We start from the raw sequence: 25036 nt of genomic DNA on the forward strand, positions 1-25036 counted from the left end.
TGTTAACAATACATTTGTGGAGTGATTGAAAAATTTGTTTTAATGACCCCAACCTAAGTGTATGTAAACTTCCGACTTCAACTGTATATAACATTTAAGCTGTAAAATAAGACAGCATAAGTGCTATTAACAGTCTGCATCATTATGGGGCTCCTTAATCAGCATCATAGCACCAATGCAATTCCATTTGAAGAGGCATATTACTTTGCTGTAACTTATATTGTTACTGAATGGGGCTGTGATGAACAGCTTTGTAAATATCTCTGAAGCTGATCCTTTGGAGCTATATTATCAATGGGCAGTTGGGTATCAGTACTGTGTCATCATTTGTGATAGGTTGAACCCTGGGCTCTGTAAATTGAATTTCGAGACAACATCATTGTTTCTCTAAATGTTATTAGGTTAATCTGCCCTAGTCTGCTGTGTGAGATGCCTCCAGAAGGGTCTCTATGGAGACAGATTTCTTCTTGTGTTGCCTGAAAAAAAATGCAGAGAAGGACATCTTTAATTTGACTATTAAGATATTGTTTTAAATTGTCTGAAAGGAAATGATCGTACATTTCGTTCCACTTAATCAACAAGCAATAGAACAATAAATCTGTTTTGGACAGAACTATAGTCAACCAATCAAGATAACCAATCAAATGTTAACCAATGCCTGCTACTCTTTTGTTCTCTCCCACACAGTTACCTGAGTGTGGCTTCTATGGAATGTATGATAAGATCCTGCTGTTCCGCCATGTCCCAGACTCAGAGAACATCCTCCAGCTGGTGAAATGTGCTACAGACATCACAGAGGGAGACCTGGTCGAGGTGGTGTTATCAGGTAAGATCAGTACTCACTACATGTTACACACTACCTGGTTGAGATGGTGCGATCAGGTTAAACCAGTGCTCACTACACACTACATGTTACACACTACCTGTTTGAGGTGGTGCTATCAGGAAAAAACAGTGCTCACTTCACACTACATGTTACACACTACACACTACCTGGTTGAGGTGGTGCTATCAGGTAAGACTATAGTACACACTAGAACAGGGCTGTGTTTGTTAGGCATCAAACAGAAGAAAATAAACTGCAATGGGGAGGAACTACCCAAACTTGTCCAATAAGAAACATTAATTGTGGTTTTCTGTTGCAAAATGTTTCAAAACATTTTGTTACGGCTGCCATGATTGAAAACGACCCAGGGCCTCCTTAGGTCACACATGGCACAATGTCTTTCTCTGGATTGAGGTGTTTCTATCCATGCCCTACGCATTTGAATATGTAACGTGCTCCTGTTTGAAGGTGAGTTCTGTTCACCTGTGTTCTGTTTCCATATAGGCTACTCTCTGTTTGCATATGTCGTATACATTCATATGACCTTTTTGCATTCAGTGCTTCTCTTCAGCAGTTTTTTCTGTTAGTTATGTAGCCAATAGAATATACCATTTGATATAGGGAAGAGGGGTGAACTCTAATATGAAGCCTTGATTTTGAATAATAGCAGGAAGTGGAAGATTCCTTTTGTTTTTGTTCTAAATGCAGAACGTGTTCAAGCTTCATACAGATTGTGAACAGAGTACAAAGCATCTCCATAATAGCAGCTTGAAAAGGAGGAGAGAGATACAATGTTACCCAGCGTAATGGACTAATCAGACGACACAATGATAATAGTGAGGACGTAATGTTACATTTCATAGTCTCTAAATGGCATAAGCGTGTATATTTTCTTTGTGCTTAGCTAATAGCTACTGTATGGTTAATTTTACTCAGTCATCACAACAGACAAGAACATGGATAACTGGCTGCATGACAAATACAGAGCTAGAGGGCATGTTGGTGTCTAGCTGATATAGCCAGCTACAAAAGATCATTCATTCAGATAATATCTTAAACCCACCATAGGGTTAGCTGCCAATCAGAAACACCAACACACAAGTCAGGATCTGGAAATTTGGAACTATGCCAATATGCAAATTAACCAATTACTGTAAGTTCTATCTCAGATGCTCATCTCTTGTGAAGTAATAAAGCATTTATTAAAATAACCAAATAGTAAGTTGTCACACAAATCTTTAATCATCTTTGTGTATTGAACCAGTGATGTCGCTCTGCTTTGTTTTGGCAGTTTTCTTTTCCCCTCCAGTTGTGTGGCTGCCGCACCCGGCAAAAAATCAGGGGTGTGCTTATCCTAGCCCAGGAGTAGGAAGTGATCGAAGTATCGCGTTTGACACTGCTAAAGTGTTTTTACAAACGCTTGGCAGGCTTTCTCTTCCCCCTCTGTGTGTTACAGTATGGCAGGTAATTTAGTTGTGGCTGTGGTACAGAGACAGGGGGAGATATTGGGTAGATTGACACCTCCACTACCCCCTGGCTGCATCCCTCGCTGGGAAGGAGAGGGCTCAGGTGATTTAGTGATTTACATGCCCAGATGAACACATTCTCATGACACTTTTTAATGACACACTCGACAGCTGAGAGAGCAGTGAGCACAGAGTAAAAGTAACACAGGAAGAACCGTACAACTGTCAGAAAGAAGCAGTGAAGGCTAGACTGTCTGTGATTATTAATTGTGATCATTCCCACTGTGCGGCTGCTCTGAACAAAATGTGTCCTCTGTTGACTGTGGTGTGTAAATTGTTGTCTAGTTCTGTTACTGTTTCAGCATCAGAGGCTGCGCGAAGTGAATCATAACAGAGAACTGCATGGATTCTAATGTGTGGCTATTGTGTTACATTACAAGAGGTCACATGTTGTAAAGGTTCACATGGGTATGTCTTACTGCACAGATGCCGCTAACACTGTCTGTGTCTGTCTGTCTGTGGTATTATTTTGTACTACTCTCGTTGTTCATCTCAGCTTATGCTAGCACTCACATTTGAGGTAGAAGATCAAAACAAGTTATAACCTTGTTCTGTTCTTGACTCTTGATAAGCTGAGGAAGTATGAGTGGAGAGAGCGTCATGCTAACATAGAGCAGCTACTATAGGAGGTTCACCACAGGGGCAAAATGCCAGAACACTTGTGGTCCACTTAACTCATCAATAAAATCATCAATCCCCTTCACAGAAAGAAAAATGGTAATGGTTGGTAAATGAACATTACGATGTGTTACACTATCCCAGAGAGTTGTTTTCACCAGCCAGTCTTCCTGTCAAAGATCTCACGATTTGTCTTTCCTCGTTTGATCTTTTTCGACTTCTGGAGCAACGTAATGAGTGTGAAGGTGGATAGGATGCCAAGAACACTTTTGCTGTTACCAGCATGAGGGTGTGAACAACGTCAATTTGTTACGCTGGAGCAGGATGGATGCTACTTGATGCAAAACGGGTGTGCACCCCAATCTGTAAACAGAAAAATGGGAGTGAGGAAGAAGGCAACTTTAACTCTATCCAATGATTTGTACACTGAACCGGTTTGTACACTGAAATGTAATACTCTAACACCATTTGCCATTGTTAAACAGTAAAATGATCAATACCGTGCCATGCTGGAATGCAGATATACTGTGTATCATGTGAGCTGTCTTTACCACCGCAGTGTATCTTTATATTCATCAGTGTTTGTTTTCTTTTAGTGTTTAAAGTTGTGTAGCGGTAAAAGCAGAACTCAGCAAGCGGAAATGTCACTAGAACCACTTATTAGACATAGGTGTTTATTTGGATTAAGCCTACCTAGGTACCACATTCACATCCACACACTCATCTTCTGAAATATGTAATGACAGTTACAGGTTGTTCAACTTACAACCATAGTTTTGCTTTTAAACAAAAGGCAAAACAATAATTTGAATAAATGTAACTAATTTACCAAGCAGAATGGCTAATCAGAATGTATTCAGCGTGCTGAGACAAGATTGTTGGTGGGAAGATGTGTGAGTTTGATGAGGCAGTCTCATGCTGAGCTCTCCACTCTATCCCATTTGCCCAATGCAGCCTAACAGCGTCAGCCAAAAACCACAACTCTAACTGCAGCAAAAAGCCTTTACCTCAAAATATACAAATACTGTACCAGCCAGTGGCCAATCATTTTTTGTATTCTACATTCATTGTAAACATGGTGCCACTACACTACTTCACTAATGGGTCACTATTCACAGAATACAACTCAGCTATTGAGTACTGATTACATCTGGGGAATGTGAGGAACTGTTGAAATTGAGCCATTGACTATTGTTGTTGACCTGTTCTAGCCTCTGCAACAGTGGAGGACTTCCAGATCCGTCCCCATGCCTTGTTTGTCCACTCCTACCGGGCCCCTGCCTTCTGTGACCACTGTGGAGAGATGCTGTGGGGCCTGGTGAGACAGGGCCTCAAGTGTGAAGGTAGGTACTGTACAGTAGGAGCCCTGGACGGCATCTCGAATGGCACCCTATTCCTTATATAGTGCACTACTTTTGACCAGAGCTCTGGTCAAAAGTAGTTCACTTTGTAGTGTAATAGGGTTCAATTTGGGACGCAACCCTGGGCCCATTTGAACACATTTCTTTAAGTTCCAGCCACTCCAACACTGTTAAGGAACTCTGTAAGAGAGAATTAGGGTACATGGGATACAGGCCACCCAGGTGTACTCTAGTCTGAAGAGGTCTCCTCAGGGTTCATGATGAGCAGCAAAGCCCCTGCTTGAGAACAATGTGTCTTCTGTCAGGCTGAAGTGGTAGTTGGAAAGGAGTTGGATAGGTAGTGCATAGAGTGGATGGAAGCAGACACAATAGCCTAGCATGTATAAAAGTTAGCAAGTACTTCTGTCTGACTGGAATGGTGGCCAGCTCATGAAGGAAACTCTCCCAAAGTTTCAACAATCCATGAATGACTTGGTCCATCAGATGATTCCTACTTAGTTCCATAAAAACAGTCTCTCACCAGTTTGATGCAAGTATAAAAATGACCACATTACACGTGAACTCACCTTTTCTCTGAAAACCGTCTGTTTTTCGCTGAAGGTTGTGGTCTGAACTATCACAAGCGCTGTGCGTTTAAAATCCCAAATAACTGCAGTGGTATCCGCAAGCGGAGGTTGTCCAATGTCTCTCTGACCGGCTTGACCACACTGACCATCACGCGGTCCAATGAGCCTTCGCCTTTCACCTCCGACGAGGCCTTACTGGTGAGTTTATCCTGGTTGCTGATGAGTTTATCCTGGTTGCTGGTGAGTTTACCCCTGGTTACTGGTGAGTTTATCCTGGTTGCTGGTGAGTTTACCCTGGTTACTGGTGAGTTTACCCTGATTACTGGTGAGTTTATCCTGGTTACTGGTGAGTTTACCCTGATTACTGGTGAGTTTACCCTGNTTTCTCTCTCACGGTTACAGATTGCAAATTCAACTGTCATAAACGATGTGCGCCCAAAGTGCCAAACAACTGCCTTGGAGAAGTGTCTAAAAATGAAGGCAAGTATAAACATCTAGATGTGTATAACACCACAGATTACTACATGCCCTATGCATTCCCAACCTCCCAATGACAAATTGTTGGATTACAATGAGAGTCATGTTCCTACTATAAAGGACTTGATGTGATTCTGCAAGGCCTGTTGCTTGTTGTGTTCGTGATGAATTCTGTAGGAGCAGCTCTTTACTCAAGCAGCAGTCAGTCATGTGTGTGAATATCTGTTAAATTTAACTCTGAACTCTCTGCTCCCTGTGTGTGTCCCTGTCCTCTCCTCGCTGCATGCTCAGTCTTCTGTCAATTCCGGCATGGAGGTAGGTACCCCAATACCCTTTCCCCATTTACTCCTGTATTAAACCCAGCCATCACCTACTGCAGTGTCAATACGCCTATTCTCACCAGAAGCACTCTTTCTCTGTTTTTCCCTAAAGTGTCATATGCCCAAATAAGACAAAGAAGACAAAGAAAGGGGATTGAATAATATAATTGTAGTTTACGTAGTTGTTGCTTGTCATCTGTTACCTCCATGCCTACCATGTGCCTTGCCCTGCTACCCTCCGCAGCAGAAGGCACAGTCAGACATCTTTCCCGGCAGAGAGAGAAGGTCCTCTTCCTACACCGGCCGGCCCATAGAGTTAGACAAAATCCTCCTGTCCAAAGTCAAGGTGCCTCATACCTTCGTCGTCCACTCCTACACACGCCCCACCGTCTGCCAGCACTGCAAGAAGCTACTCAAGGGCCTGTTCCGTCAAGGCCTGCAATGCAAAGGTACAGTAGGGCCTGGAGAGAGAGACTTGAGATCATGAGAGGTTGACTGGTGGTGGAGGAGGTGGTGATGCTGTAATACTGTGTGACTCACTTGTGGGCTTTTAGCAGCTCAATATTTTCAGGTGGTATTATTTTGGGATATGTCGAGACTTGGTTGTCACAGAGTTGGCAAAGCTAACAGATTTTCAGATGTTTCTCCCTCAAGCTTTATTTGTGACATCTTGAATAACGATTGTGGTCTGATTTTTAGATAGCCCTGTAACTGTATAATTACATGGTAATCACAAATGCAGCAACAGTGTTGTTACTACCGTAGAGATTCCATAATTCACAGATACTCTGTACTGTAATTCTATGGTTACTACAGTGTAGACAAGCAGTCATGTTGCTTTTATTTATTTTGCGGCCAAAAACATTTGTCCCTGAAATGATGGCTGGGGGGGGAAAAAATGTTTTTTAGCAGCCGTTGTTAGTGTATGTGTAGAGCTGTACTGTATATATACGACAGAACAGGGTGTAATAGTATCATATGAGAGACGGTTCATTAGGTACTCTAGCTGACAGATAACATGTTGTTTTTAGTCACAGTGCTATTATACAGGTTTCATGTGGATGTGCCAGCTATCTCTCTCTCCTTTATCTCTTTCCCTCCCCTCTTGCACACTCTCTGTCTTTCTCTCTCACACACACTCTCTCACACTCTCTCTGTTTCTCTCTCACGGTTACAGATTGCAAATTCAACTGTCATAAACGATGTGCGCCCAAAGTGCCAAACAACTGCCTTGGAGAAGTGTCTAAAAATGGAGGCAAGTCTCACTTTAGATAGTCATTATTTTGCTTTAAGTGTGGCAGATCTTTCCAATTAAGTGGTAGTCCATCTCATACATTTTTTACAGAAATGTCATAGGATTGAGATGTTTTTCTTTCAATTCTGCAGCATTTACTTCAGTTGTCAAAGACTGTAGAATGTCAATCAAATAGAATACCAGCTGAATTCTTGGAAGTACCAGAATGTTCCTTGTAAATATTGACCAAATTATGACTGTGAAATAACTTGAACTTGAACTTGAAATAACTTGTTTTATTTTTAAATCTCTTCTACTCTACCATTCTGATATTCTTAGTATTTTCCTCTTTTGGTTCCTTCTTCTTTCTTCTTTAAAAAACAGGTATTCTTTGGCATACTTCATTTTCAACTTTTTCCTAATTCCTTGTGTGTGTTTCCACTTGCTCCTCCTCCTCCAGAACTACTGAGCCCAGGGGCGGAGTCTGATTTGGTGATGGGGCAGGGTTGTGACGACCACGACAGTGACAGGAACAGTGGTCTCATGGATGACATGGAGGAGGCCATGGTGACTGACTCTGGCCTGCTGGAGGCTGGCCAAGGGGAAATGGGAGAGCTCCACGACCCAGAGGACGACTCCAACAGGGCTATAAGGTGATTGACTGGGCCTAGGACTAGGATTAGGACAGAGGGACACCCCAATGGTCATAGTTCCTCTTACAATATCTACTCTAGCATACTGCTTAGAATGAAGCAATGTATTGGGAATTATGATGGTATGGGCATTGGAAAGTACCTTACTCTCAGGAGTGGTAGGATAATCATCTATCCTCAACCACAACTCTAACCCTAGCTTCAACCACATCCTGGTTCAACCCTAGCCTCAACCACAACTCTAACCCTATCTTCAACCACATCCCGGTTCAACCCTAGCCTCAACCACAACTCTAACCCTAGCTTCATGTCCACATCCCGGTTCAACCCTAGCCTCAACCACAATTTTAACCCTTGCTTCATGTTTACATCCCGGTTCAACCCTAACCTTAGCCTCAATCACAACCCTAACCCTTGGTTCATGTCCACATCCCGGTTCTATCCTTACCTTCGCTTCATGTCCACACCACGGCTTAACCATAACCATAACCAATGTTCCCTCTAAGCTGCGCGCAGTAGCCCCGTGACTGCCGTGCAACTCCCCGGGACTTCCGATCAGAAGAGATGTCAGTCCGCAGAGAGAAGCACGAGATTGAAGTTCACTCAACTTTTTAGAGCAGTGGTAACCAACCGGTCGTTTGCGATCGACTTGTCGATCTCCAAACATTTCTGTAAAAATGACAACTATAAAGCATTTAAAAATTTTTTTTTTTTTTTTGTCTCGGGCTGTCAGTGGTAGGTGCACCCAATTCAGCTGCCCTACGCACCGGGTAGGCGGGCCCGGAGACAAAATCAGGTGCACTATAGGCCTACCGCTGGCCAATCGGATGGTTCAGATTACCGTGTTTGCAGTAACGTAGCAGGCATAAAAGAAAGCTACAGAAAAGTTGATACTATGAGATTTCAAAACGTTTAAAACCATGACTAGACTGTCAACGAATACAGCAAAGAGATGCTGTTTTTATGACTGCGTTCATGTTTAAGTTCTTACTCAGCCATGTCAACACTTTGTATTCAACACTTTTATAAACCATAAAATACGTGTTCTTCCTATTTCCACTCAGCGCTACAACAAGCAGTAATGAATGAGTAGGAAAGTGTATCGATTGGTTTGCATTGTTATTATAAATGGCTTGGGTCTTTTTTAATATTGAGGAATATTTCACTTTCACTTTTCATAGGAGTAACAACATGAATTTGTACATGAGGCAGAAATAATGAGGTGCGACTCGAGTTTCACTATCAGCTGGAAGACACTGACATTTTTGGTCAGTGTCAGTGGAGGGAAATGAGAGCGGAGGGATGTTGAAAGACGCACCCTCAGTCTGCTGCTGCTCATCAGCCCAGTAAAATAAAAATAAAAAGCTAATTATTTACATTTTCACTCACTCCGCTGTGCCTCACAAGTAATACAACAACGGATCTATTACCGGTGTGATCATATAGCCTACCTCAAATTTTGAAATACATTTTAAAAAATGTCCCGAACAACAATGCATTGGCAGGGCAATTCAAGCAAAGCCAATATGCCCTGGTAATATATTGGGCCTATAGCATACTGCACAAACCTCATTGCTACAGTACTGTTTTTAATTGGTTAATGTTGCATAGGCTTACGTTTATTAAGTAATGTAAATAAAATAAAAAAATTGAGCAGTAGCTCTCGTCTTGCATTTTGACTCAGAAAGTGATCTTGACTCTTTACTGTGATAATTGTGATCGAATCAACACAATATTAGCCACTTTCAATGCAACATACCGAAACAAAACAAACAATGCAAGAGATTTTGTTGTAGGCAGAACGCATCAGAGTAGGAATTTATTGCATTGACATACATGACTCATACTCTATGCAGACCGGTGTGACATAACCAATCAGAGCTGCAGTAGGCCTATATGCAAATAAACCATTGCCATATATGGATCTGCACCATTTACTTTGAGCTGGACTGTGTTTACAGCATGAGCGGTCGTGAGTAGATGCGCTTGTTTGGAGATAAAAGCAAGAGCTGCATGTAGCCACGTGTACACATTTTGTTAATATCTTTTGCTAGTTAGTGAGTTATCAGCCCAGTTATAGATAATTTGTAGTCAGCAGTAGGGGAGTGATTGCTTCCTACAATAGCACAAAATATGTACATTTCTAGACATCTTTGAAAAGCGAGTGAGGTAAAGAGCTTTTTTTTGTTTTAAATGAGCAGTGTTGTATTTTGAGACAAGCTTGAATAATTTAACCGTTACTTAACTAGGCAAGCCAGTTAAGAACAAATTATTATTTTACAATGACGGCCTACCCCGGCCAAACCCTCCCCAAACCCGGACGAAGCTGGACCAGTTGTGTGGCGCCCTATAGGACTCCCGATCACAGCCGGTTGTGATACAGCCCGGGATCGAACCAGGGTCTGTAGTGACGCCTTTAGCACTGAGATGCAGTACCTTAGACCGCTGCGCCACTCGGGAGCCCAAGTTCCCCTTTAATCCCAAGCTCCCGAGTGTTAAGTAGCCAATAGTCAGAGGGTAGCATCATTTGTCTGATTCTCTGTAATAATGGGAATAAAAATGCATTTTATTTTATAAAGCGGTTTCTTGCATCAAACAACACAACAACATGTTCAGTCACCTCTTTGTCTGAAGGACAAGTGGATGAACAGTTTAATCTCAAACCCTGCATGTTTTTTTCAATGTAGGCCTACATTGAACACCACACATTGGCTGCTACTGTAGGCTGAATGATAGAACAGCCATTTCCATGTTAAAATGTTGTCACGCTGGTATAAAGGATTTGGAGACAGGCGCAGGAATACACAATAGGGGTTTTTAATACTCCCAAAACAAACATGTATACAAAAACACTGGGCTGTACCCAAACAAAAGAGCGAGGGTAAACCTTGTTGAATGACACGGGACGACACCCGTAATACACAATATATAAAGCATGCAGCATAACAGCTGCACCAACACATAGGTATTCACACCACCAACGGACATGGGAACAATAACCGACAAAGACAGAGGGAACAGAGGGCACATATATAACATACTAATCAGGGGAAATGGGAACCAGGTGTGTGTAATCAGGCAAGACAGTCCGGGGTTGATGATAATGAATCCCGTTCAGTGAAGCCTAGAAAGCCGGTGACATAGACCTCCGGAACTGGTGAACAGAATGAGCAGCAGTACCGGGGGGATCCGTGACAAATGTTATGTGATGCATTTTCTCCATTATTTTTTTATGGTAGGCCACTCTGGTAGGTCCTACATTATGATCAAATAGCCACAGTAGCCTACTTGGCCGCTGATAAAACTGTAACTTAAAGCGGGTACAGCCTCAGTGTTCACAGTTAAACTGTAACCTAAAGCAGGTACAGCCTCAGTGTTCACAGTTAAACTGTAACCTAAAGCAGGTACAGCCTCAGTGATCACAGTAAACGCACAGTTTGTGCTTATCAGACCTGAAATTTGCTCAGTGCTGAATTTTTTTTAGGGAACATTGGCCATAACCCTACCTGAGCCCTAATGTTAAGAAAAGCATTCACACTGCCAGAGTTTTATGTTTGACTCCCTTCATTCCAAAGCCCATCTACTAGCAACAATATCCCGCTGATGCGAGTGGTCCAGTCAGTCAAACACACCAAGAGGAAAAGCAGTAATGTCATGAAGGAAGGTTGGCTAGTGCACTTCACCAGTAAAGACACTCTGGTAAGTCTGATTGTCTTCATGTATTTTTGTCACATCAACTAATCAATCTGCTGTAGAGTGGCAAAATTCCAGGATTTCTGGAAAACCAGAATTTGGGGGAAATGACTGGAATTTTGCAACACTAATCTGACAACATTTTATAGACTTGATAATCTTTTCTGTGCTGTTTTTCTTTAATGTCTTGTATGTTTTGTGTATGTGTATTTTGTGAATGTCGATTGAATTTTCCCGCTGTTTGAATGATAGACTTTACTTGTTACAGGGTTATTAAGACAGTGTTATTACTGGGAGCCAACACTGTGGTACTTGTTACAGGGTTATTCACAAGACAGTATTAGTACTGTGAGCCAACGCTGTGGTACTTGTTACAGCAGCGTTTCTTAAAGTATTGGTAGCTACCCAAAGTGGGTTGCGGACCTGTTAAGGGTGGGCGACGTAAATGTATAATTATTTCATTAATTACTGGAATTGATTTGGCCAAGTGCAACTGCGCTCTCTGCTTAGCAGCGGTCTCTGCTCAGTTTGGCAGCTGCGCGAGTGGGAGAGGTAGAGGGAGATGCCCGTGTGCTTCGCAGTTGACCGGATATTTTTTCTGCAGTTTTGTTGAAGATCACTCCGCGACCCACACACTGCAGCGCTGTCGTTCATGCAACTGACTTATTATTCCCACTCGCCATCACTCACCGCTGTCACGAAATGGACTCATGATAGCCACAAGTTCTGACTGAGCTCAATCACCATGAAACGCAAATACAGTGATGAATTTTTATCTCTTGCATACAAACTTTGAGAAATAACGAGGAGCGCCCACAATGTGTTTTGTGTGGGGAAGTGCTTAGAAATGAGTCTCTCATAACGAACAAATTAATAAAACGACACGACTAAACATCCAGGCACAACATGACGGTAAACCCAGGGAGTTCTTTCAAAAAAGGGCAGAATGCTTCAGGAAACAGTGCTTCGAAAGTGGAAAAGTAAGTCAACTAGCAAGGCATTGTTGTCATTTTATAACAGGTGATGATATGCAGAAATAAGCGAGTACTATCTCTCATGGTAGTAGATGTGAGTTTCTCTTTCAAACAATCCCCTGGCCTTGTAATGTTACATAGCTAACGTTAGCCAAAGCAAGCTAACTAGCTACTGATAGTGCAACCCTTAGAAACAGTACAGATGAAGATTTTTAAAAATATCAGACCTACTGTACATTTTACTGTAGAAATTATTGAAAACAAGTCTAGGTTGGAACTGTTGCTGTTAAAATACAATAATAATTGTTATTCTTAACTGGAATAAAACTGATTGAAGCAAGATGCTTTTTGAGGCAAACACTCACAGTTCTGGGTTGCTCATCTACAGCAGGAAGCAATCTCCTGCCTGACTGAGAAAGCAGTAGATGTTCTGATCCAGTTTGGCACCACATACCTATGCAAGTCAGGGTTCTCAAGTACAGAAACAGTGTCAATGCTGAGCATGACCTCATGTTGCACTATCAAAAACTGAGCCCAGAATAGGCATGCTTGTTGAAAACTTCAACCAGCCACACACCTCATTAGGATTGTGTGTTTTCTGGTCTACATCTGTGTGATGTGATCAATCAGTTTATTCCAGTTCAGAATTTAAAAAAATGTATTTTAACAGCAACAGTTCCAACCTAGACTTTCTATCAACAATAATTTATACAGTAAGATGTACAGTAGGCCAGAATTTATCTGTACTGTTACTTAGGGATGCACGATCAAAAAGCCTGCGTGTGTGTGTGTGTTCTGTTATACATCTGTGGGATGTGATCAATCTGTTTATTCCAGTTCAGAATGAAATTAGTTATTGTATTTTAACAGCAACAGTTTCAACCTAGACAGGTATATAAGTGTTTTTAATGGGGAAAAATAAACATGAAAATATATTTATGGGTATTTCATAGTTATTTGTTTTTGTCTATATTGCTTAAAGGCAATGAAATGTACCGATATTTACGTATAGTTGCATACTTTCCTAAGCTTGGATCCTAGGAAACCACAGAATTTCTCTTTTGGGTCCCAGTCTGAAAAAGTTTAAGAACCCCTATGTTACAGGGTTATTAAGATTACTGTGAGCCAACACTGTGTTACTTGTTACAGGGTTATTAAGACAGTGTTATTACTGTGAGCCAACACTGTTACTTGTTACAGGGTTATTAAGACAGTGTTATTACTGGGAGCCAACACTGTGGTACTTGTTACAGGGTTATTCACAAGACAGTATTTGTACTGTGAGCCAACACTGTGTTACTGTAGGTCTATAGAGTACTGCACAGTATGTGCCAACCAACAGCCCATGTTTAATACATGCTCCATTAGTGTGTGTGATTGTTAGATAAATAATGACCAGTAAAGTGTCAAATTCAGTTGTAGTACAAGAACACGGGCACCTCTCAAATCTGTTGTTCATGCTCCCAGGTGATTTTATTGATACAAAGTTTCGACCATTTGGTCTTCACCAGGCATCCATGTTTTTCACGGGTTTACCTGTAACTCTAGTTCCTCTGCAAAAAAAGTTCCTCCAATCTGCTATGGGCACTGACCTACGGCATAATAGATGCTTATGAGTAGATGGGAACCCCCAGAGATGGAACACACCATGAACATATGGAATGTTGTCCCAGTCTGTGACAGCGGTAGTTAACAACGCTCTCGATCTGTTTCCACTACAGAGGAAAAGACACTACTGGAGACTGGACAGCAAATGCATCACGCTTTTCCAGAATGACACAGGAAGCAAATACTACAAGGTTGGAAATCAACTGTTTTGAAATCGATCAATTGAAATTGTATGTTGTATAGATTATTATGGGTAAGGAGTGAATGAAATTCAAGAACTGAAGTTTATGCAACCAAATTTACTGTCAATTAGGGTATGAATAAGACAAGGTTAACATGCACAAGCGCATGCAGTTTTACACTGTACTCCCTACAGATAAGCAGGTTGCAATCACTTTGTCATATAAACATTGATGGAGAATTGATTTACGTTTATAATGTCATTTGTAGTGGCAAGAAATAGGCAGCCTGTACCATCAACACATTGATCAGATTGAAATATAAGTACTCTGACCACTACTGTTAAGTGTCTACATCAATCAGTCACATTTATTTCAAAAAGCCCTTTTTACAACCGCTGTTGTCACGAAGCTCTTTACAGTAACTTGACCTAGACCTCAAACAGCAAGGAGCAATACTACCTCTGCTGTGTGGCAGGAAATTCCATTGTCAGAGGTGTTGTCTCTGGACCCAGCCAAGACCTTCAACCTGCTGTCTGAGGGCTCCAACGCCCACTGCTTTGAGATCGCTACAGCCAGTCTGGTCTACTACGTAGGGGAGAACCTGGCGAGGCCGGAGGGCCCGGGGAGCATGTCGGTCCACGGCAGTATGCTGGTCAGTGGGGTCGGGCCGGACGTGGCCCGTATGTGGGAGATCGCCATCCAGCACGCCCTCATGCCCGCAATCTCAAAAGGACTGTCGCACGGGTCACGCCACGGTGGCCACAGTACGTATTTAGCAGAATGAATTGACTAGATTCTGGGATAGATTAAAGCTAATAGAAATGAATGGATTTGAATGGAAGCAACCTTGTCTTACTCAGCACTAGGGTTGCAAAATTCTGGTAACTTTCTCCAAAAAACTGGATTTCCGCAAAGACTGGTAATTTTGAGAAAGTTCCCCAAATTTGGCAAACCTACTCAGCACTAGGGAGGAACACTCTCAAGGTAGTATGGAATATTCTTAAAGATATGATTAACATCTCTTACACCAACAGATGATGTTTCCATCAGCATTTCAGTGTCCAACTGCCAGATTCAAGAGAACGTGGTAAGTAGGATTTGGTCTTACATTATTTGAACGAGCCTTTGGATTTATTTTAATTTTCACTCAGATTTAGTGTGTATAATATTGCAGTAATGGAAGATACATTTATAGTCACATTGGCTCCACATCTAGTTCATGTCTGCTCCTCGTGCATAGTTAGATTTCTGAGTTGAGATCATCCCCTAAGTAGCTCAAATGGTGATTATTTTGATTACCCACTCAGCGAAGCAGTTGCCATAGCTACTGTCAATAATTAGTCACAGTACCACTGGTTATAATTGTATTTCTGGGAAAGTCTTCCAGACGTGTATGGGATTAGTGGGTATTAAGTTGCCAGATGAGAAGAAATAAAAGTGATTGTAGACAAATATTTCTGACAGTATACATTTGAAGCTTTCATTTAAACCATTGACTGAATTTTTACACCTACAGGATATCAGCTCAGTGTATCAGATATTCCCGGATGAAGTCCTAGGATCGGGGCAATTTGGGATAGTTTATGGAGGTGATGCATTTGTACCACCTTGTCACACCGATAACCTGTAAAAAAAAGAAAAAAAAAAAAAGAAGAGGGACACATCCTTGATATCAATTCTCTCCTGATCTTATCCTAGCAAAATATTTGCATGACCAAGGAGGTGTGTTTTGTATTGAGTCATTGAGTCATGCATTGCTATTAATCAGATTAAATGTCATCTTTTAAAAAAGTATTTGAGATAATCATTAATTATAAGAAGTCACACCTGTATAAACATGTAACTTGGCTTTGATTTCTCCATAATATAATGTCTCCATACTACAGGAAAGCACCGAAAAACTGGCCGGGATGTAGCAATTAAGATCATTGACAAGTTACGCTTCCCCACCAAGCAGGAGAGCCAGCTACGCAATGAGGTCGCCATCCTTCAGGTAAACACACATCAGCACGCATGGCCCAGTGTGCTCCTATGAAACATTTTTATTAGAAACATTACTATTTTTATCAGATGTTGCCAGACACAGGTTATGTTGAGCACATGACAAAACAACACCTAAAGACAAAAATAGAGCGAGGCTCTTGATATTTTGTCAGTACGTAGATAATGTAAATAATGAGGTAGTTATCATGACATCACAGTGGGTGTTTGGAGAACTTGTCAAGCTCTCGGTCTGCTGCCTTTAAAAGGTTCCTGTGTTTCCTTACTAGAACCTGCATCACCCTGGGGTAGTGAACCTGGAGTGCATGTTTGAGACGCCGGAGCGCGTCTTCGTTGTCATGGAGAAGCTCCATGGAGACATGCTGGAGATGATCCTGTCCAGTGAGAAGGGGAGGCTGCCTGAACGCATCACCAAATTCTTTGTCTCACAGGTAAGCCTGGCTGACAAGCGTTGTTGCTTGCAGACAATGGACACTCGTGCAGTAGCAGTGACACATACTGTATACAAACACAGTCAGTGAAGTGCGGCAGGTAGCCTAGCAGTTAAGAGCGTCGGGCCAATAACTGAAAGGTCGCTGATTCTAATCCCAGAGTGAAAAATGTGTTGATGTGCCCTTGAGCAAGGCACTTAACCACAATTGCTCCTGTAAATTGCTCTGGATAAATGACTATAATGTATGTGGCTTACAGGAATGCTTAACTTCTTATGGCTGCAAATGCAGTATTGAGTAGCTTGGATGAAAGGTGCACAGAGGTGCCCAGAGTAAACGGCCTGCTCCTCAGTCATAGTTGCTAATATATGCATATTATTATTAGTATTGGATAGAAAACACTCTGAAGTTTGTTAAACTGTTTGAATTATGTCTGTGAGTATAAAGGAACTCATATGGCAGGCAAAAACCTGAGAAAAAATCCAAACAGGAAGTGGAAATTCTGAGGCTGGTCAATTTTCAACCAAGATCCTATTGAAATCACAGTGAGATATGGATGAGTTTGCACTTCCTACGGCTTCCACTAGATGTCAACAGTCTGTAGAACCTTGTCTGATGCCTCTACTGTGAAGGGAGAGGGGAATTAGTCAGGTCTGCCATGACCTGACCATTCTTTGACCATGCGTGTTCACATGAGAGGGAGCTCTGTTCCATCGCTCATCTGAAGTCAATGTTATTCTCCGGTTGGAACGTTATTCAAGATGTTAAAAACATTCTAAAGATTGATTCAATACATCGTTTGACATGTTTCTACGGACTGTCACGGAACTTTTGGACATTTCGTCAGGTTTTAGTGAACTCGCTTCCCTGACGTTGGATTTGTTTACCAAACACGCTACAAAAATAGCTATTTGGACATAAATGATGGACATTACCGAACAAAACGAACATTTCTTGTGGGAGTCCTGGGAGTGCATTCCGACGAAGATCAGCAAAGGTAAGTGAAGATTTATAATGCTTTTTATGAGTTTTGTTGACTGCACAATTTGGCGGGTAACTGTATGGCTTGCTTTTGTGGCTGAACGCTTTTTTCAGATTATTGAATATTGTGTTTTGCCGTAAAGCTTTTTGAAATCTGACACAGCGGTTGCATTAAGAACAAGTGTATCTTTAATTCTATGTAAAACATGTATCTTTCATCAAAGTTTATGATGAGTATTTCTGTTATTTGACGTGGCTCTCTGCAATTTCTCCGGATATTTTGGAGGCATTTCTGAACATGGCGCCAATGTATACTGAGGTTTTTGGATATAAATATGAACTTAATCGAACAAGACATATATGTATTGTGTAACATGAAGTCCTATGAGTGTCATCTGATGAAGATCACCAAAGGTTAGTGATACATTTTATCTCTATTTCTGCTTTTAGTGACTCCTCTCTTTGGCTGGAAAAATGGCTGAATTTTTCTGTGAGTTGGTGGTGACCTAACATAATCGTTTGTGGTGCTTTCGCTGAAAAGCCTATTTGAAATCGGACACTTTGGTGGGATTAACAACAAGATTACTTTTAAAATGGTATAAGATAAATGTATGTTTGAGGAATTTTTATTATGAGATTTCTGTTGTTTGAATTTGGCGCCCTGCACTTTCACTGGCTGTTGTCATATCATCTCGTTAACGGGATTGCAGCCATAAGAAGTCAATGTATTTTTCTGATGATAATATGTGTTTAATCATGTGTTGTTGCACATTTAATTATGATATGTAATGTATATATTTGTATTCATGTTTTGTGGTATATAATTGCAAATTACCAGATTATATTTTTTCTTTTTTATAATCCCTTATATATAAAAAATAAATAACAAGCCAAAGAAATAATTTAGTTTCACCTCTTTTTTTAGATTCTTCAGGCTCTTCATCATCTCCACTTCAAGAACATCGTCCACTGTGACCTCAAACCAGAGAACGTCTTATTGGCGTCTTCTGACGCTTTTCCACAAGTAAGAAAACCTCCAGCTCAGCCTCCAAACAAGCCAAAACAGAAACATCAATTTCACAGACATAAACAGACGTAATCTCTCCTCTAAGATAAAGTGGCTGATTATGGCTACTGCACGCTCAGTGCCTCTACAGTGTTCTATCCTCTTGATTTTAATGATACACTTCCAATGATGGTCCCCTTCTCTCCATAGTCCTGTACTGTACTGTACTGTATCCTCCCTGCCAGGCGGAAATTGACTATGAGTCACTGCCCTTTAGGAATTTCCAGGCATCTGATGGGTATTAAAAAATATATGACATTTGTGTTATTTACAGCAAATATTTTCTGAAAAGGAAGGAGTCAGTTCTTGTATATCTGTTGTTCATTTCCCAAAATATGCTCTGCCAACATCACTGGCATCATCACACTGCTTAGAACTGCCATCTTGTGCAGTCTTGCCGATGTCACTGTTTTGGTAACCTTCTGATGACATTCTGTAGCAACAGTAAATCAGATGTAGACCATATCATGTCCATGTCAAACAGACAGTGATAATTTGCCTTTTGCGTAAACCTTGCCAGCTGATCATTATAATGTCTGGAACAAACTGTGTAGGTGGATAAAATACAGGATGTTATGAATTAGCTTTCTGTAACAAGTACAAGTTTGGCTAGACAACTACAGTACTGTTCCTCTAGTATGGAACCCAGGATTACCACCGTGTTTGAGTGAATACTGTGGCAGCGTAAGATTGACTAGCGGGAGGTTGTGTTGTAGTCGTCCTTCAAACATGGCCGTGTCTCAAACTGCACCTTATTCCAAATAGCGTGGGGACGCACCTCATTTGAGGCGCACCTTATCTGTGTCTCAGGTGAAGTTGTGCGACTTTGGCTTTGCCCGCATCATTGGAGAGAAGTCTTTCCGTCGGTCAGTGGTGGGCACTCCGGCCTACCTGGCCCCTGAGGTCCTAAGGAACAAAGGCTACAACCGCTCCCTGGACATGTGGTCTGTGGGGGTCATCATCTACGTCAGCCTCAGCGGTACCTTCCCATTCAACGAGGACGAGGACATTCACGACCAGATCCAGAACGCTGACTTCATGTACCCACCCAACCCCTGGAAGAAGGTGTCCCAGGAAGGTGGGTGTCTGTCGAGCAGCAATGACTCATGCATTACTGTGATAACTGCATTACTGTAAACTAACATTTTATATAGTTGTATGAGAGAGAGAGAAAGAGAGAGACTCTTTGACTTTTTGTCTTTCTTTAATGAAACATTCTCATTTCATTAAAACCTCACCCCCCAAAAACAAAAAACAAAAATATCTCCTGTACTGCATACCATACTCACCTTACAAAACAACACCACACATCACAATGACCAAAAACCTCGCCACTTCTACAACCGTATATCCAAGCCATCTTCCCCAGCTGTACAGACGCACCCCCCCAACACACCATATCTCCTCAAACATCTCCACACTGTTTATCATTTTATAGAACTCAAATTCCACCCTAAGGCATGAAGAGACCATCCCATTAAATAGTAAAGGGTCTGTTATCCCTCCACCTTTGACCCTGTTCCTCCTTGTTAGCCAAATAGCCAACTTTGCCTGAGCAAACAGAAAATTCAACAAAACACATTTGGCCTTCTCCTTATTTGAATACCAGTATCTCATTATAAACATCGCGACAGTAAAACCCACCCCTAAACCTCTCACACAGATATTAATGGCATTAACCTGGCTCACACAGAAAACGCATGAATCACAGTTTCACTCATAACACAGAAAGGACATCCCTGTCCAACTCCCGGTTTAAACCTGTGCCACCCAGCTGTTAATAGCCAGGGCTCCATGTAGAACCCTCCACTGGAGGTCCCCTGACCTCTTTGGTACTGGGGGTTTGTAGAGCTCCCTCCATCTAAAACCCACCATACTCTCCACCGCACATACCCCCTGCCACTGATGTGCCTTCACTCCTGTTAGGCTGCTAATGTTCCTTACCTTAATGCAGAGGTTGTAGAGGACTTTATCTCCCACCCCCTCAAATTCCCCCAGGTTCGGAGTGTTAAAATCTAACAAGTCCTCCAGACCCCCTTGCCAGTCCCCAGTCTCTGCCGTCACCTGCAGTGCCGGAAACATTGGTGGCCCCTCCCCCTTTAGCCGCTCAAACACCCCCCCCTTACCGGCTTAAACAGTGCCTCCTGGACCTCCTCCAGGAATCTCTCCAGCAGCCTAAGAGACTTTATTCTTGTTTGTTGTGCCAGGACTTCCGGGGTTTTCCACCCCTCCTCTCCCAGCAGTCGCAGGTCACCCAGCCTTGGTAAACCCGCTGCCATCAGTTGCCTCTGCAGGGTGGCCGACTGAACCGATCTCAAAGGGATGGCTGGGTTGTGGAAGATAGGCTCCTCCCATACCCACAGCCCAGGCTCCACACCCTCTTATCGTGTGAGCCTTAATAGCTCCCAGGCCCTCAGCACTGCAGAGTAAAAGTCTGAGAGACCTGCTGTACTCAGCCTTTCCAGCTCCATGAGGAACAGCTGCCAGTCCAACCCTAATCCGCCAGCTCTCCTCAGCAGCGCGCATGCTGGTTCCCTCCAGCCGTCATCAGTATGGTACAGCAGTCTCTGTGCTGCCTTTAGTCGGAATGTAGCCACCCTGCTCTCCAGTTCCACCAGGCCCTGTCCTTCTTCATGGACGGACATGTACACTACCGTTCAGAAGTTTGGGGTCACTTAGAAATGTCCTTGTTTTTGAAAGGAAAGCTAATTTTTTTGTCTGTTAAAATAACATCAAATTGATCAGAAATACAGTGTAGACATTGTTAATGTTGTAAATGACTTTTGTAGCTGGAAACAGCAGATTTTTTAAAATGGAATATCTACATAGGCGTACAGAAGCCCATTATCAGCAACCATCACTCCTGTGTTCCAATGGCACGCTGTGTTAGCTATCCAAGTTTATCATTTTAAAAGGCTAATTGATCATGAGAAAACCCTTTTGCAATTATGTTAGCACAGCTGAAAACTATTGTGCTGATTAAAGAAGCAACTGGCCTTCTTTAGACTAGTTGAGTATCTGAAGCAACAACATTTGTGGGTTCGATTACAGGGTCAAAATGTCCAGAAACAAATAACTTTCTTCTGAAACTCGTCAGTCTATTCTTGTTCTGAGAAATGAAGGCTATTCCATGCGAGCAATTGCAAAGAAACTGACGATCTCGTACACCGCTGTGTACTACTCCCTTCACAGAACAGTGTTAACTGGCTCTAACCAGAATAGAAAGAGGAGTGGGAGGCCCTGGTGCACAACTGAGCAAGAGGACAAGTACATTAGAGTGTCTAGTTTGAGAAACAGGCCTCACAAGTCCTCAACTGGCAGCTTCATTAAATAGTACCCACAAAACACCAGTCTCAACGTCAACAGTGAAGAGGCGACTCCGGGATGCTGGCCTTCTAGGCAGAGTTCCTCGGTTCAGTGTCTGTGTTCTTATGTCCATCTTAATCTTTTCTTTTTATTGGCAAGTCTGAGATATGGCTTTTTCTTTGCAACTCGCCTCTTCACTGTTGACTTTGAGACTTGTGTTTTGCGGAGGCATAAAAGCCAAGGCTCTTATGTCCCAAATCCCCACACTCAAAGCACCGTAGACTATCTGTGCTGGCAAACCATGCGCTGAGGCACTCCCCATGACTCACTTTAAAATGCACATTTAACTGTTGCTCATTGTTATTCAGAAACATGAAAACTTGCCTTCAGAACGAAACAACATGCTTAGCGGCATCTGCCTGAAAACCTGCAGACAGTACACGAAACCCGCTAGCAAACTTACCAAACCGTCTCAGTTCTTTCCGGGTTTTGATCATCCGTAATAAACGGAGACAAATTAGCGATTACCACTCTAGTGGAAGGACTCGACAGGGGAGAAATCGGCACCAACACATTCCTTACAAATATTCCGCTAGCAATCAGCCTACCCACCAAATTCACTCTTTTCATGAACACGACCACAGCTTTGTTCATTCTAGTTACGGAATGTATAAATTCAGCTCTTACCTGTTCGCCGATGGCGAGCAGAACCTCTTCCACCTTAATTCCATTCTCAGGAACACACCTGAATCCATACCGTCACAACAGCGTCTCCTTTGCGTTAGGCTGCGAAGCCATCGCGCACACCACACCTTCCAAACCCCAGGAAACTAAAACTCTGTCCTCTTTCTCCCTAACTTTGAAAAAACAAACAGTGTGTAAACTAACAGTGTGTAAACTGTGTCAGCCCTCCACCATAGAAAATACAAAAGAGAGAGAGAGAGAGAGAGAGAGAGAGAGAGAGAGAGAGAGAGTAAGAGAGAGTGAGAGAGAGTACTATAGAGGAGGGCCTCAAGGTCAAGAATCCCAACTGGGGCTCAGAGAGCCATGACCCCTGAAATAATCTTAACATGATGTTTGCTTTGCTCATTAGCCCTTACATGGCTCTGAAAGGGGCCTGCGCTAAATCCTCCAGGTTTCCCACCATGAGTTATCCTCTGACAGCCTGCTTTGTTGTTCTAGCAATTGACCTCATTAATAACTTGCTGCAAGTCAAGATGAGGAAGCGCTACAGCGTGGACAAGTCTCTCAGCCATCCGTGGTTACAGGTAAACCTTACTCTGAACTAAACTAGACATTTAACAGACATTATTACAGATATGGAAACAAGTCTCTAAGCCATCCGTGGCTACAGGTAAGCTACCCCTCATCTCTAAATGAGAGATTTAAAAGACAATGTAGCAAATAAAAAAGGTACTGTATATATCACAAAGGAGTAAGAAGAGTTAATACATTTGGACAAGTCTCTCAGCAAGTGGTTACACATATGCCCTACAGGAAGAGAGATGTGAGAAAGGAGTTTGTCCTCCAACAGCTGCAAAAAGTCGCATTTAAAACCCAATTGACACAATCACATGAAAACAATTGATGCCGTAGGCTAATGCTAACTACTGTGCCCCTCTGCTAATGATGTCCTCCTCAGGACTACCAAATGTGGCTGGATCTGCGCAGCCTAGAGTGGAAGATGCACCAGCGCTACATCACGCACGAGAGCGATGACACCCGCTGGGAACGCCACGCCGAGCAGCACGGCCTGACGTACCCTGTCCACCTGGTCAACCCGCATGCCGATGTCAGCGAGGGGGTGGAGCCTGAGGCGGAGGAGGCGGACACCATGACGGCCCTCAGCATCAGGGTCAATAGTGTAAACGCTGGGCTGCTGCCCCATTAAGAGTTGGCATGCTGCTGCCGCCCCCTTAAGAGCCTGCTCACTCCCTCCACAACACACCACAGCACAACGGACTGACTGACCCCTCCACTGCCAGCCAGGAACCATGAGCTCGAAACCCTGCCTTTAAACTAACTGCCTAACGAACAAAGATTCTAATTTCCAATAGTCTGTATATCAGTCAACCAGGTGTATTGCCTTACTGCTTAATGTAAGTGAATCTAATTACTAATACTGTAATACTCTGGGTATGAGGGATCATCCAGGTGTACTGCATGTTAAGTCAACAGCAGCAACCAATCACTTCAAAAAGCATTTTTCATGATGATGTGGCCGGTGACACTGCTTCTTGAATGTCCAATATCTTGAAAACTTGACTGCTGACATCCAAAACATTTTGGGACTAGTTTTTGATAGTTTTTGAGTGGATTTCCACTTGAAGTCAACAGCAGCAACCAATCCCCCCAAAAAGCCAAATGATTTAGTCAAAACTAAATTATGTGATTGGGTGCAACCCAACGAGAGAGCTCAGGACAAACCTGTGCTACTCAGTGAGAACGGATATTATTATCATTACTACTATTACTAGTATTATTACTAAAGTATGATAAAAATGGACAGAAAACCAGTAAAGCTGGATGGTGGAAAGACAAAGACCATGGGGGGGGGGGGGGGGGGGGGGTGATACCCCATTGTAGGCTGGAAGTGTGTGGAGACAGAATCCTGAGGCCTGGATACAGAGAAACAGTGAAGGTAGAATACCTGTAAGCATCTGACCTCATCAACAGCTAGCTGCTTTTCTAGTCTAGTGTTGAAACTGTTCATGATGTGATGCTGAATGTTGAATCGTATGTGGCTACTGTACAGTATGCTTGTGCTCTTTGCGCAATTGCAACCAGCCTTTAATGCATTATTGCCTGCAGGGAAGAAATTATTTTCTCTGGCTACATATTTAAATAAAGATGTTTCAAAGCAGATATGTAAGTGTTTACTAACTCCGAATTTTTTTAAATGATGTGTGAGTTTGCGTTAGTATACACCCTTATTGATCGCCTAATGACTTATATTCTGCCCTACATTTTGAGGACACTGGCCACGAGTTTTTAAGAACATTGTTAACAAATTACAAGTTATTTTAAACTTGTCACCCATACTCACTCTGTATCTTCATCCGTAGTTTAGGGGGACTGCATGAAGAATGAGAATGAGAGAATCATGGAGAAAGATGAGGAAATAAGACACACACACACACTCAAACTGGAAAGAGAAAGTCAGGCTAAAGGTGAGACAAAACCATATGTACATTATCTGAATGGCGCTGATGT

At 42.4% G+C, this 25036-nt stretch overlaps 1 protein-coding gene across 1 annotated transcript; it reads left to right on the forward strand.

Moving 5' to 3' along the window:
- The first annotated feature begins 691 nt into the window (after positions 1-691).
- prkd1 (protein kinase D1) lies at positions 692-24660 on the forward strand. The gene is made up of 18 exons (XM_023994169.2): positions 692-826; positions 4182-4313; positions 4932-5095; positions 5666-5689; positions 5939-6143; positions 6872-6949; positions 7389-7581; positions 11157-11280; positions 13970-14047; positions 14514-14802; positions 15073-15125; positions 15555-15627; positions 15925-16031; positions 16309-16470; positions 18377-18475; positions 19328-19595; positions 23006-23091; positions 23466-24660. The coding sequence occupies exons 1-18, from the start codon at positions 712-714 to the stop codon at positions 23712-23714; spliced, it is 2499 nt and encodes an 832-aa protein (XP_023849937.1). The 5' UTR covers positions 692-711; the 3' UTR covers positions 23715-24660.
- Positions 24661-25036: the final 376 nt, after the last annotated feature.

This window comes from Salvelinus sp. IW2-2015, linkage group LG9 (genome assembly GCF_002910315.2).
Source record: "Salvelinus sp. IW2-2015 linkage group LG9, ASM291031v2, whole genome shotgun sequence".
Classification (NCBI taxonomy): Eukaryota; Metazoa; Chordata; class Actinopteri; order Salmoniformes; family Salmonidae; genus Salvelinus; species Salvelinus sp. IW2-2015.

Excerpts from the sequence above, each read along its gene's own strand:
- prkd1 (XM_023994169.2), top strand. The coding sequence starts at position 712 with ATGTATGATAAGATCCTGCTGTTCCGCCATGTCCCAGACTCAGAGAAC. Across the intron at positions 4,314-4,931 it reads ACAGGGCCTCAAGTGTGAAG|GTTGTGGTCTGAACTATCAC; the intron begins GTAGGTACTGTA and ends TTTTCGCTGAAG. Across the intron at positions 6,950-7,388 it reads AGAAGTGTCTAAAAATGGAG|AACTACTGAGCCCAGGGGCG; the intron begins GCAAGTCTCACT and ends CTCCTCCTCCAG.